The sequence below is a fragment of the Callospermophilus lateralis genome, chromosome 3 (genome assembly GCF_048772815.1).
Source record: "Callospermophilus lateralis isolate mCalLat2 chromosome 3, mCalLat2.hap1, whole genome shotgun sequence".
NCBI lineage: Eukaryota > Metazoa > Chordata > Mammalia > Rodentia > Sciuridae > Callospermophilus > Callospermophilus lateralis.
This window is the reverse complement of record NC_135307.1, coordinates 94,987,221-95,002,927: the sequence shown is the minus strand read 5'-3', so window position 1 is coordinate 95,002,927 and position 15,707 is coordinate 94,987,221. Positions and strand designations below refer to the sequence as shown.

At 35.6% G+C, this 15,707-nt stretch overlaps 1 protein-coding gene across 5 annotated transcripts in view; it reads right to left on the bottom strand.

Annotated features, from left to right (window-relative positions):
• The window catches only part of Galk2 (galactokinase 2), a 129,841-nt gene that overhangs the window by 50,123 nt on the left and 64,011 nt on the right, over nucleotides 1–15,707 (bottom strand). For all 5 annotated transcript variants that reach the window (XM_076848562.2, XM_076848561.2, XM_076848559.2 and 2 more), the window contains exon 6: nucleotides 346–444. In XM_076848562.2, the coding sequence (XP_076704677.1) occupies nucleotides 346–444 (99 nt within the window). The remainder of the gene's footprint in view (nucleotides 1–345; nucleotides 445–15,707) is intronic.

The window sequence follows — 15,707 nt, the reverse complement described above, 5'->3', positions numbered from 1 at the left end:
AGATTATGCAAATGCCATGAGATAAAGTGACTTAGGACAGGAGCAGGAAAGGAGATCTCAATAAGTAGGAGTTGAGAAATCTCATCTTAATAATGAAGACATGGCAGTGGGGAACACACCACAAGTAAAAAATTGACTTGAGATATGAATCTGGAGGAGAGGTAGAGACTATCTACATGCAACAGAGTAAATTAACCAGTGATATAAAGCAGTTGGGAAAGAACATTTTATAATATAGTCTAATAGAAAAAGTTGCTCATAACCAAGCATGCTGGGAAGCTCAAGGCCTTCCTCTCCTATGAATTTTCCCCTGTTGATATTTCCAAATAGCTCAATGCTACCTACAGTTCCTTCTTCTGCAAGAAATGATATGGACTGGTCCATGCCTCCTCCTTCAGTGCCAATATAACGCTCACTCTTGGCACAGATTTCTGCAAGTTCCACCTGGAAAAGTAAAAGAACTGATTTACACCATAAGTCTAGTCAGATCCCTTTCTCATTCATTTCTTATTCCAGACCATCCTGAAACACTAACACTGCAGTGCTTGCCTGCTGGCTTGCCAACATTTTAATGCTCATACTTCTCAGTCTGGTCTTTAATGACTTAACCCTTGCTCATTTCTTCAGCTCACTCTCCTGCCACTATTCCCCATAACCCTAAGCTCCAGCTACCAAAAATATGGAACAAATGCTGTTCTTCCTTACCACCAGGCTCTTACACCTCTCCGTGACTTTACAAGCATGGTTTTTTTGTTTGTTTGTTTGTTTGTTTGTTTTTTGTCCTCCTCATTCAATTCTCCTCTATCCCCTTAATCAACTACTCAAACATCATCTCTCTCTGGAACTGACACCACCACCCACATTTACACATACCACATAACCCTTCCTCTTCATTCCCTATTTATAACTCTATCATCATTTTTTGAACCACTCTTTAAATGTGGGTTTACTTGACTCTATCTACTAGGCTATGAGAGCCCATGCAACACCTACTCCAGAGTGCTCTTGATTGGATTACAGTATTTATTGTTGTTCTTTAATTGTGTCACATTTCTATTACATCTGCTTTCCACAGAAAATTCTGAGTCTTGTGAAAGACAGATAAAGTACCTTTTGTATCACCTAATTCACACAATGCCAAGTATGTAGTAAATACTCAGTAAACACCTGCTACTTTAATTTTCTGAGAATAGCTATCCAAACAACATCTGACAGATTCTGCAAGTATCACATTCCTTGTTTGTCATGCGCATTCATTAACTCTGTCTTGTGACATGAAGTAAACTTGGAATTTTGATGTAAGGGGCATTGCACATGGCCTGCTGACCCACAGAGCCAGTGACCTACCCACAAGGGGCACATTCAAAATAACCTAAATATCAAAACTTAGATTTAAAATGTAGAGAAAACATATCCAGATTAAGCAGTGCATGCAGTATTCAGTGAGAACTGGATACCCACCTAACTATAACTCTGAGCCAGTATGAAAAGTCACCTCCTGCTGGGCATGGTACATGCCTGTAATTCCAGCAACTTCGAAGGCTAATATAGGAGGATTGCAAGTTCAAGGCCAACCTCAGCAACTTAGCAAGGCCCTAAGCAATTTAGGGAAACCCTGTCTCAAAATAAAAAAGTAAAAAGGGTTCAGTGATTAAGTGCTCCTAGATTCAATCCCTGGTGCAAAAAAAAAAAAAAAAAAGTAATCTTTTCCTCAACAGTAATAATAGCCCTATTACTGAGTGCCAGGTATATGTCAAGTATGCTAAAAACTTCCTTTAAACCTCCAAACAACACTCTGCTTATCACCATTAAAAAGAAGAGGACAGTTTAGAGATATATAATAGACAAAGAGAACCAGATCTGAACTTCATCTGTGTGACTCTAACCCCTATATTCTTTTCACACTGAACTTCAATTACTTTTCCCCCAAAATGAATTAATATAACCCATTTTTCCACTATCTCAAAGGGATATGAAACAACAAATGAGATTCACCAAAATTTAAATATTCTCCCTCTTAAGAAGAAATTAGAGAATTGAGAAGTTTATATTTATTAATTACTTTTTTAAAAAAAATCTCTCAATGTATGAAAATAATTATATGCTTTAATAGAAATAAGATGTTGATTTCTCAAAACTATCTATCGGGGCAGAATTCAGAGGGAGATCAGGGGATATCCCTGCACCTACTATTAACTCCTCTGCTGAATTCTTTTTTTATTATTATTATTATTTTAATTATAGATGGACACAATACCTTTATTTTATTTGTTTTTATTTTTATGTGGTGCCGGGGATTGAACCCAGTGCCTTACGCATGCTAGGCAAGCACTCTATTACTGAGCCACAATGCGGGACCCTCTTCTGCTGAATTCTAAGAAATCAATCCCATAACTGGACAGACAATATCCAACAGGTATAAATGGGGAGAACACAAAGAAAATTAAGATAAAGAAGTTAAAAGATGAAAGATAGGATGACCCCAATTATAGCCTCCCAGAATGTGTACAGAATTTAGATGTAAAACCAGTGTCAGAAGTCTCCCAATCTCAGTTTATGCCCTAACTTTCCTGTTTACTATTACGACCTTAGATAGATTGCTCCACTTTTTTGAGTTTGCATTTCTTTGTATATTTTCTACCAATAACAATAATATTAATTATAATGAGACTTACTGAGCACTTAATATATGATAGGTACTATTTCATGTGTTTGCCTGAATTATTTACTTCTCATATAAACCTACCTACCTGGAAAATAGTCTCTAGCTGAGACTAGGCTAGGAATTACTGAAGCTAAAATTCAAACTCAAATTATCTAACTCCAGCACTCATACTCTTAATCATTATGCTATACTACCTGCTATTTGTAATATGGAGAAAAATATCACCTTACCAGCCATGGAATTATTGTAATAATCCAAAGAATTAAATAAAACAACTTTAAATAAGAATAACTCACAGTGCTCTGAATCACTATTCAATTGTTAACTTTGTTAATTTTACAAATAAATAAGAAATCATTTGATTTAGGCAAGAAAGTAGCTAAATCTCAAGCCAAATAAAAGACATTAGAACTAGAGTGGAATAGAAGTCCATTTAAGTGTTTAGGACAAAATAGAATTTAAAAGATTCTGGATTCCACTACAAAAGTCAATTCAACAACAGAAGTAAGAAAGCCTGAGGTAACCAGGAAATTTGTATCCTACTTAAAGCATTTTGGTCCAATTGAGGCAAATCCCTTAAGTCCCTTAGTTCACTAAGCAAAACATGCCTATAATGAAAAATTCAAATGCTAACTCACTTGCCAGCTTTCCCAATGCCCTCACCCTTCACCCCAGTGCTAAAGCAGAAAAGTCAAATCCTAAATGGTCAAGAGATATGAAGAAACTAGAAACAACTTTTTTTTTAATCTCAAATTCTATTTAAGGAAAACACTTGCTCACTTTGGACAGTAATCAACAATTAGTTAGGCCCAGATTCTAAGCCACTGAGGGTATGACCTGAACTCAGAGAATCATTAATGGAGGGACCTTAATTAACATCACCATGTTGTAAATGGAAGCAGAGAATGCCTGTCATTCTGGATGATGCAAAGGAGGCATGTGAGCCTAACCACGCCTTTGTAGTCTTTTGGGACACTAGAAATAGAACCATAAAATATTCTCCAGGAATTATACTCAGAGTGACTTGCAAAGGCACTAAATCTACACTCCATACCTACTTAAATTATGCAAAATCTTCATAAGAATAAGGATTTGTCAAAACATTAACACAATGTATGCAAAAGAAGTCTAATGGAAGCTAACCACAGAAATACCAAAATGTTTTCAGAGACCAAATTCTTTTTGGCAAAGGATTCAGTCATCTTTGCACCTGATGGATGAAGAATCCTGAGACTTTCCCACCTCTTCCCACCTCCCAAACACACACAACCTGAAAACCCTCAAGTTCTAACCAGAGGGCTTCACTCCCCTTCCACCAACCTAATTTCTTCTGCTCTCACACCTGCGCACCTGAAGAACCTGAAGCATTTGACTGAAGCATTTGACTCTCTATCCCTCCTTCAAAATGCTGATGTCTGAGAATCAACAGGGAAGAAAATTTGACTGTCTGAGAAATAACCAACATTTGTGCTCCATAAGCAGTATCTATTTTAACTTTTGCCCTCTGGACAGTTAGGAGTAACCTTACATTAATTCACAGACATCACTTAAAGCTACTGAAGATGTTTAATGGGGCCAGTTTAGTCCTCTGAGTAATATTATGGTTTAGATGTAAAGTGTCCCCCAAAAGCTCATATGTAAGACAATACAAAAATTTTCAGAGGTGAAATGATTGGGTTATGAGAGCCTTAATCTAATCAGTGGATTAATCCACTGACATGTATTAACTAGGTGGTAACTATAAGCAGGTAGGGTGTGGCCAGAGGAGATAGGGGGTGTGCCTTTGGGGTTTATATTTTGTACCTAGTAAGCAGAACTCTAACACTCACTCTCTTTCTCTTTCTTTCTCTCTCTCTCTCTCTCTCCCTCCCTCCCTCTCTCTCTCTCTCTCTCTCTCCCTCCCTCCCTCTCTCTCTCTCTCTCTCTCTCCTTCTTGATTGTCATGTTCTGAGCCACTTTCCTCCACCACATCTTTCTACCGTGATGTTCTGCCTCACCTCAGGCCCAGAGCAATAGAGTTGACCATGTGTAGAATGAGACCTCTTAAACTGTGAAGCTCAAATAAACTTTTGGTCACAGTGACAAAAAAGTTGATTAAAACAAATGTTTTTTTCAAAGGAGGAGGGGGAGGTAAATCTGTTTTAATTTTTTTAAGAAAGAAGAATATTATTGTTTTCTCACATTTCTGATGCAAACAGATGAAACTCAGAAGAATTCGTAACTTGTACATATTTCCCATTATCCATCCCCAAACACAATCCCAAACAAGTCACTCCAAATAGCCCAGTGTTCTTCATTGTCCCACATCCCAGTGATCTCAATATGAGGCTAATATCTTGGTGTGACTTCAGTGGCCTGATAATGGTGGCAGTTTATATGTTGACCCAGTCACCATTCTAAGTATTTTTCATGTACCATCTCTTTTCAAATCCATGAGAGAAATTTCTATTACTAAATGGATTTTATAATGAGGAAAAAAGAGGTTAAGGAAGATCATTCATTAGGGTCAAGACTTGAACTAAGATTCTTGGCTCTATGCTTTCAAGTACAATACTATAACTTTTCCCTAAGAGCAGAGGGATTGGGGAGGGGGTGAGCCAGGAACCCAAAAAAAGCTTCCTTCCTTATTTATCTCTCACTAGCACAGTTCATTTATTCCCCTTCATTGTTTAAATTCTAAAAGGAAAAAAAAAAGTTGGGAAGTGGGGAGGCAGCAAACACACACCAGGGTAGCTATTATTGGGAAGATGGGAAAGAGAAATGCCAAAAAAAAAAGTTGTCGAAAGACAGCAGGAGGCAGATGCCTGGCCAGACTGATGGAATCAGACAAGAATATGACACAAGTCACTGCTACTAAATATGAATGGGGCCTCCAACGCCTGTGGTAACTTTGGTGTCACTTCCTTGGCGGACAGATTGCTTATTTTGGCTCTGACCTTCCAAAAAACGCTAAATAATGATGATAACAGTGGATGGGTGGCAGGCCTACAATCTCTGTGGTTTGGCAAATGTGTCTTGGAACTGCATGTCCCTTCCCATATAGGACCCTCTCACTTCCAGGGAAGTGTTCTTCATACTGTGCTTTGAAGAGCACAGGTCTGTCTCACCCTTGAAAATCAAACTGCAGGAATTCGGATAGTAAACCAATCTGGACCCTATAGGAGAAGACAAGGACAAGAAGGGATATTCACTAATCAATTACTGTTTCTCCTCCAGCATAAAAATAATTATTAGAAATAACACTTGATAATTTTCCTAATAGGGATCTGATAAAACACACAGAGACACAAAATAAAGAGAAAAAATAACTACTCTGAATCATCATTTGAATCAACCAAATACATAATACCATCCTCAGGTTCACCTAAGGATTCTATGTAAGTAACAGTCAAATCATAGACTTTGACACAAAGTAGGAAGAATCTTTAGGATAAGGAAACGGCAAGGGTGTTCAAAGACTGTTACACAAAATAAATTGATTTTACTGGTCTATGTTCAAATGTTATGCCAAGAATATCTACTAAACATCACTATAAGAAATAGTTATATGAATACCACTTTTGCATTTTTTTCAGACTACTGCAGAGGTCATTTTCATTATTACTAAGGTTTTAATGTGACTTGTCCCTACCAAAACTCATATTGAAGCTTGGTTCTCTAGTGTAAAGGTACTGAGAAGTGGTAGGACCTTTGAGAGGCACTTGGAATCATGAGGGATCTACCATTCTGAGCAGATTAAGGCTTTCCTTGTGGGAATGGGATATATATCACAGGAGTTTGGTCTCCTTTGTGATGTCACCCACCAAGTTTTGATACAGCATGAGGCCCACCCTAGAGAAAGCTAGTCAATCTTGAACTTCTCCAACTCCAGAACTGTTAGCTAAATAAACCTCTTTTTTTAATAAATTACCCGATCCTTGGGCACTCTGTCATTGCAACAACTTATCACTCTACTCTTAGGGATAAGTTGTACTAAGACAATTGTGTTTTGTACGCTCTAAAGAATTCATGTGAGAAATGCCTTTTAAAATTTAGCACACCTAAGGATATTGCCTCTTCTAAAAAATCTGAATGATTCCTCCAACTTTGCATTTTCTCTTTTCACCTTGTCTTCTAGGAATTTTAGTAAATAGAATTAAACAAAACAATTGTATCAAGCAATTAACAGTTAATGTGTTTGTATTCGTTCCTCTTTCTTTTACCCTGGCTTACTACTTCTTCTAAGTTTTTGACTTTATTGAATATATATTCTCAATTATACAATCTTAGACTTTAAAGTAAACAAATAAGCAGTTGACATAAGTAAAAGAAAAACTGAGACAAAACAGGCATTAAATGAAATAGTTGTTAAGAGAAGCAATGATAAACAAGAATACTTTTTAAGAAGGAAGAGTAAAAATGATAAAGAGATTCGGTAACCATATTTCATAAGAAATGGCTGAAAAAACAGTGGATGTGTGACCTAAATAAAAGTATAAGAGGAGTCAGGAGAGGATCCCTCAAACTCTAAAGGGTCAATATCAAAAAAGAAAAAAAATGGAGATTTAGGTAGAAAGAAAAATATTTTGATTAAATATTTAAAGAAAAATCTTTCTAATGACTACAGTGGTCCACAAATGAAAAGGGCTAATTTGTCAAGCAGTGAGATTACTGGGATTCTCAAAGACTAGAAAATTCTCTCTTAGGAATGTTGAAGTATGCATACAGAGAGAAAGCCCTGAGATCTCGAGTTCAGGGACAGGGGCCCCTTAACTGTTGGCAAAACTGTACATTTTCTTGCCCTCCCCCAAATTTAAAATCTAATAAATATTGTGTTCAACTAAGAATAAAGATGAATATAGATGTTTTAGAAACAAAAGCATCAAATTGTCTCCCCTTTATGGGCCAGATAAGTAAAAAGAGCAATTTCTAAAATAGTAGGAAATTTTCTTTTTGCCCTATACCCTAAAATGTGGATTATGGGGGACTCCAGTCCATATTGCTGCCTCAGGCACATGCTGATTTGGAGCTTCCTTCACCCTCCATGCATTCCACCAGGCCCCCCTGCCTACAATGCACAATGTGCCCCAATAATGGGGCAGCTCAGAGATAGATTCATTTGGTCTCGCAGGCAACATTTCTGTCGTCTACACCACACTTTGGAGAACCAAAGTTCTAAGACCCAATATCCACTTTCACCAACGGGCAAAGGGAATCTAATGTAGGAACAGAAAAGCTATTGGAGAAAACTTATCCTTTGGAAAATGAATGTCTCATTTCAATCTTTTTCTCTAGAATTTCATTCCTTGTTGAGTACCTACATGTAGTCTAACACTCCCCAAAATTATAAGCATTATAAATACTGTATTCAAGAAGAGATTAATGTGAAAAGAAAAACAATATTGCAAATGGCATTGCATAATCACTCTTGGAAGTAAACATAGAAATGTGAGATAATGGTTTACCAAGCCATTGATAAAGTTTCAAAGGAATTAACCAAGATCAAAAGATGTACCCATTTAGTAAGGCAATTTGTTTTAAAACATGTCCAGTTCACAATTCACTGCTGATAGATAGAAAAAGGGACTCTAACATTGTCTAAATGGAGGTAATATGACAAGGGGCTGGGCCAGTTGTCCACTCCTGTAATCCTGGCAGCTCTGGAGACTGAGGCAGGAGAACCTCAAGTTCAAGGCCAATCTCGGCAACTTAACAAGATTCTGTCTCAAAATAAAAAATAAAAAGGACTGGGAATGCAGGTCAGTGTTAAAGCACCCTGGATTCATTCTCTAATATCAAAAAAAAAAAAAAAAAGAAGAAGAAGAAAGAAAGAAAGAAAAAGGAAAAAAGGGGGGGTGGGGTGGGGAATCAATGATCATTTCCAGTAAATAGCAGTAAGGACAGGGCCCTGGCTTTTCTTCGAGGTAGATGTGGGGTCTCTGCTATTGGACCAAACATTACCCTTTATCAGCAACTCAGTGAGACCCTGAGTTGTCTGACCACTGTCCATATATTACCTGTGTCTCAGAATGCAGCTCTGCTTGCTTTTCCTCTTCCCCTTACAATTTATTCCTTCTACTTGTTTTGGGAAGATATATTGCTTATTTCTCCAGAGGAAGGTTTAGTTCTATAAAGTGTTCTGAAACACTGGTGTTTTATGTTAACATGTGACACAGTAACTTTAAAAATTACTAAATTTTTGCCTGGCACTCCTTACATGTCTTTCACATCTCAACTTACTCCACAATGCCTTCCCCCAAAACTACTCCTTCCCATATAAATGAGATTCTCCCATTTTCTCTCAAAGTCTATTTCCTTCACAGCATTTATCACTTATCACCATCTGTATATAGATATTTTGCATGTTTACTTAATGATGGTCTCCCCTATTAATCTAAGCTCCAGGAAGGGAGGAAGCATTCTGTTCACTTCTGTATCTCTATACCTAACCTAGTTGTTAATAAATGAATGTTGAATGAATGAATGAACAAATAAGTATACAATATGAATTTCCTATTTTTCTACTAATCCCCCATATACAGAGATAAAAATTTGCCTCTTATAAATGAATATATACCAATTGGAAACCCTGGGACTGTTCATTACTCAGTCATTGCATGACATTGCCATTTCATGGAGAGTAGAAATTCAGAAAAGAATCTGTTTTTTTCCTTCAATCAGGTACCTGTCCCTGGATCTACAAACTTTGGTGGGATTTGTGAGTTGGGTATTTGATTAAGTGAATGAGAGATATGGGATTATTTGTATGAATCTAGCAATCAAGAGATAAATTATTATAATCTTGTAGTAATTGGAAGGGATGGGAAAGAGGACAGTATCCCCAGAAAATGTTAGAGATGGAGAGGGAGTAGCCAGACGTAGGAGTTCATGATACTGAGTTTTATAAATAATGTACTAATTTAAGGAAACTGAGAGTAGTGGCTAGCATGATAAATAATGAGAGCCATGTGGTCCAGTCATCTCTATCATCCAGGCTAACAACCAGCCAATCCAGAACCAGCACTGTCTAACTGACAAACAGCTGAGAGAAGATGTCTTAGCTAAGCCAAGATAAAAAGAACTACTAAAAAGTTGAATCCAGTCCAAATGGTTGTTATTTTAAGCCACAAAGTTTAGGGGATATTTGTTACCTCAGCAAAAGCTGATATAATTAATATCTGCCTTTTCATTTCAGGACATACACTTAAAATAAATATCCATTTTTTTGTTTTGATTTGTTTTGTTTTTTGGTTTGTTTGTTTGTTGTACTGGGAATTGAAACCAGAGGACTTAACCACTAAGCCACATCACCTGCCTTTTTGTCATATTTTATTTAAAGACAGGGTCTCACTGAGTTGCCTAGGCCCTCGCTAAGGTGTTGAAGCTGGCTTTGAACTTACAATCCTTCTGCCTCCCTCCAGAGTTGCTTGAATTATAGGTATACACCACTGTACTAGACGCTAAATATTCCTTTTTCAATCAAGTGAGCTTGAATAGGCTATTTTCCTACTAATAAAAGTCTTAATAATTCATATTTGTATTTGAAAATATTTTATTTTCACAGAATCCCAAAGAATATTCAAAGATTCAAACAATTTTAAACATTTTGTCCCATTGGGTTTTAAAAAAATGAGACTACTCACACAATTACATATGTGCTGGACACCTGGTCTCCAGTATGTCAGTGTTAAAACTGTGGAACCTTTAAGAGGTAGGGCTTAGTGGGAGATGATCAGGTCACTGAGGACACACCTTCAAAAGAGATTAATGCAGTTATCTTAGGACCCTGATTAGTTCCCATGAGAGTAGGTTGTTTTAAGAAGAGTAAACCTAGTCCATGGATCTCTCCAGCTTCTGTCTTGCCATGTGATCTCTGCCTCTCACATGTGCTTCCACCATGATGCCAACTGCCATGTTGTGATGTGAGCAGATTCTGGTGTTATACTCCTGAACCGTTAGAACCTGAGTTATGTATCTCTTTAAGTACCTAGTCTCAGGTATTTTGTTATAGCAACAGAAAATGGACCAAGATTATATAGATTATATATGCTCCCAAATAAGTATCCAATTGGTTTTCACAAAAACAAATTTATGGCCTGATACCTGCTTACTTCTTCTACCATAGATTTCTACATTTGTTTTTATCACATAGTCCATGATCCTGTCAAAATGAACTGATATAAACTTCCTAATTATGCCATGTTCTCTTCTGCCTCTCATCTTTGTAAATATTCTTGCTGTATTTGTTCAATAAATATAAAGCGCCAACCATGGGCAAGGCATTGTTATAATTTCTAAGGGTATGGCAGGGGAAGTGGAACAAAACAGAATTCTAAACCTTCCTCTCCTTGTAAATGCTCTATAATGAACTAAGTTTAAGCAGTGACTCTTCTAGAAAAGTTTCCTGACTGCCTGGAGTTACTCTCGCTACTCTATCATAGCAGTTATCAGTATAGCACAGTAGTTAAAGCATGTGTTTCCTCATCTGCAAAGTGGGAATTGTGATAATTACCTATCTTTCTTGGGTCACTATGAGGATTTTAAAAGCCTAGCATATTATTAATGCATAATTAACACTAGTTATAATTATTGGCCAATCAGGAGTCAATGTCCCACTGCCTCTGGATCTTTATATCCACCATTCTCTATATCAGAAATGCTCTTATCTCAAAATCTCTGCTCAAATATCACCTCATTAGACAGACTATCCCTTATCCTCCCAAAATATCTTAATACATGCCACTCTCCATCCCATATCAGGCTTTTTCTTTGAACACCTTATATTATCTCTTTTTTGTTTTTGATCTCTCTTCCTTCCCTACTCAAATATAAGTTCCATGAAAGAAGGCATTTCATTTTAATCACTGTTCTAACCCAATGACCAGAATAGAATCTGGCACAAAATAGATATTCTATAAAAAACTTAGTTGAATCATGTGTAGCGATTGTAGTACTTAAAGAAGGTACCTAAATACTCAAGGTGATAATAAATCCAATCTTCGGTTATCAGATTATGGATTACTTTTTAATTTAATCTTAAATATATTTTTAAATTTCCTAATGTTCTATGATGAGAGAACATTACTTCTCTGGTAATAACAGTAACTTTTAAGGAAACTTTAATCATTCCTGATGATATTTAAAGAACTCAATTAATTAAAAAATATATTTTTACCATTTTAAGATGGTATATTATATTTCCTATTTCTACCCATGGCTTTGGGAACCCCCAGCTCATGAACTAGCCCTCAAGACTAAAACTGACACTTAAAAACACTTCTCATGCCATTACTTTACATCAATAGGTATTATTTTTAACTAAAACATCCTAATTAGAAATTAACTGATTTTAAATTTCTGGTCAACAAGCAAAGAAAACTCACTGTACTACTTTATATTGGCTATATAATGGCCATCTTCTTCCTCCAAAGGAAAGAAAATTAGAAAGCAGAAAATAATAGAGCATGAATCTTTACACTCAAAAATATTATAATTGGGATAACAAAAAAGTTTCAACATCCATGAGCAGTTTGCACCTTTATGAACTCCTTTGCTTTTGGCCTATTATGCATCATAGGAGCTTATTCTGAGACACTGCCTCTTCTGCTCCATTATCACCTGCCTATGTAATAACTCCTTCATCTGAGAACATAAGAGGATAAAATTCAGGAAATTCAAGTGTAGGGTCCAAGAGAGTCTTTTTACTAGTACCATTACCATGACAGCTCTACTAATTCACATGTTTGGATTTATGGAACACACTTTCATATCTGTATATGACATAGCTATTAACAACTAGGAGGAACACAACACCTTTTACAAATGCCTAAAACTAGATACATTTTTAACAACTATGATGGCACACAGTAGACCTTAGCCATAGGAGAGAAGGTGGAGATATGGATGTTATCAGCCCTATATGGAACAGAACTCCTCAATGAATGTGAATAAATGAGTAAATACTCTGAATTAATCGCATAAAAGCCAAAATCATTATTAATGTCATGAGGAAATTATGTCGCAAATGAAACCACATTTTTATCTTATTCAGTTAGTGACCAGATTGCCTGATTTGAATCAACTATGATTTGGGTCCCTGGGGATCCAAAGATTTAAAACTCGATCAATTCGATGATTAAAATTTCTCCATGAGCTAGAAAGAAACAGCTTTGCAATCGCAAACTAAAATGAGAAGCACTAAAGTGAAGTTAGAGGCTATATTGAGAACCTATAGGCTTTTAATTTAGTAGGTGGAAATCCATTAAGTCATTGTACAACTATAGACTTAACACAGTTCAAATTTGCCATCTCACAAAAGCATGCTAAGTGACAAAGATGACACTGAATGAGCAAAGACATGTGAATGGTTCAGTGCCCACCTATACAATATCTGCCTGCTTTGGATGAGCGTCATTTCATAAGCAAAGGCTGGCACGGTTTATCTTTTTTATAACATATAACTACATGACTAGAGAAACCTAAAAAGAGCAAATGACTTCTGTCAACTCCACCTACCTGGAAAGGAAAAAAAAAAAAACAAAAAAACAGTCAATACGTAAAAGCATGCAGATGACAGGCAGGCAGTCTTTGCCCTTATCAGGGCACCCTCAAGTCCACCTGTTCACTGCAGAAGCTCTGGTTTACACCAAAATTTATCCAGACAGACTGCAATATCATTTTTACAGTTATATATATATTACTGATCAAATTCTTTTAATCTAATATAAAGCTTTAAAGAATTAAGCCTGTATAGTATAAACCCCTTAAAAGATTACAATAATTAGAGATACAGAGACATGTAAATATTTGTTAGTCAAACCAAATTCACATTGCCTGGTATTTTCTTTGGCGTCTGCCCATGTCATTATGCTGAAATGTGAGATATACAAACCCTGAGTGACTGCACGTGAAATAATGTGACCCTATATACACAGTGACAGCTTAAAATTACATTTGCTTGGTTATTTTTATGTTAGGCATCTCAAGCTGTTTATTCCAAGCTTAGTACATTTGGTTTCCTAAACGAAACAATGGAGGAAAACATGAAATACTTAAATAGGAACACTACAATAAAGAATTTTTAAATATTTTGACAAAGCTGATAATTTGAGACTTTTAAGTCACCAGTATTTCATTCATTCAACAAATATGCATTGAGCATTGGATTTATTAAAAACACATAATACAAGAACAACTAAACACAGAATCTCACTTTAAACCAGTTTTTTTCATAAGTATTATTAAATGAAATCTCACCTTTATGAAAGGGAATTTGTTATATACCTAAACTAAGATAAACTTTTGGATAGGCAGCAGATCTCTATCAATTTATATATTTTTTTAAAATTTACAATTCAACAAACAGAACTCATACAATATGATTCACTACAAAGGTCATTCATTGTACTATTCCTCAGGGGGGAAAAAAGCCTCATTCCAGTTATAAGGTAATCATATGACAAACCCAAATTAGAAAATTTTACCACCCCCTCCAAAAAATTGGTCTGTACTCTTAAAAATGTCAACATCAGGCTAGGCTGTAGCTCAGTGGTAGAGCACCTATCTGCCTAGCATGCATGAGACTGTGGGTTCAAGCCCAGCACTGCAATACATACATATATAAATTCAATATCATAGAGTAAGGCTGAGGAACTGGAATAAAGGAAAACTAAAAAACTAATAAAGGAAACTTTTAAAATGACAATTAAATGCAATGATTGATCCTGAAATAAATTCTGGATCAGGAATTTTCAAAAGAAAGAAAATAACAGGAAAAAACTGTAAAGGATATTATTCAGGCAACTGTGAAATTTAAATATAAAGCATATTAGTTAACAGTATTGTACCAATGTTGAATTTTCTAAGTATGACAATTATATTGTGGTTTTGTGGAAGAGTGACTTGCTCTTAGGAGAAGTAAACTGAAATATATAGGGGTGGTTTCTATAATCAACTCTCAAACAGTTCAGGAAAAAATAAGAAAATATAGCCAATATGACAGATGTTTATGTGGTTCTAGGTGAAAGACATATGTGTTCATTGCCTATTCCTGCACATTTTAAGTATGTTTGAAATATTTTCATAATAAAAAATGTAAGTGCTATATTAAGCCATATACTTGTGTCTGTGTGCATGTGTATAAATGCACAGGTGTGAAATAAAAAGAAAGGAGAGGGACAAGAAGAGAGATTTAACATTGTTGCCAATAAGTAACAATTTCCCCAAATATTGAAGCAAATCAATGAAAATTTCTAAATAGAAAGACATTCTGCATTAAATCATAATATTCTATGAATTGTTCCAAAAAGAAATTTATACCTTTTAAATTTTTCTAATAAATTTTTCACTTTATCATTAAATTCTTTTCCAAGTTTCATAAAACTTTTATCACCAAATTTAACCATCACAATCTTATTTGAAGAATTAAAATATTTATAAAATCTGACAACTATAATATTTGTAGTCATGAAAATAATCTTAAATATAACATGTTATAAAATTTAAAGGAGCATTTTCATTCTCTTTACAATGAAGAGTCCACAGCATGTAAAGTCCTAGTTGCTTATTTGCATATATTTTACAAAGTAATAACACAATTTTATCAGAAGAAACATTAATTAGCTATTCTCTGCATGCCCTGAAACCACAGTAATCGTGACCAATTTTACCTTCCCTATAACTTACTTAAATTAGAGGAGATTGTAGGCTTTAATGACCACACAGTTCCACAGGTCCTGCTCCACTTGATTTAAATAAACACAGTCAAAATTAACAAGTTGGTTAATAGCCCAGAATGTCTTCTTAGGTGGGATATTCCCAAGATCTTTGAAACAATTGTATTTTATTTACATGCTTAAAAGAATCAAATCAGCATACTGGTCAAAGAGTAACCTGGGTGGCACTCATTAAAACTTGTCTTTTGAAAGTGATACCAAAAAAAACCCAACCTCCTCTGTATTTTCTAAGACCTGACTGGAGCTGATACAAAGCAGGGCACACATGTGTTAACAGCACATCCTGGGTTTCTGGAAGATGAATTTAATAAATTCTCCCTGTTCATTAT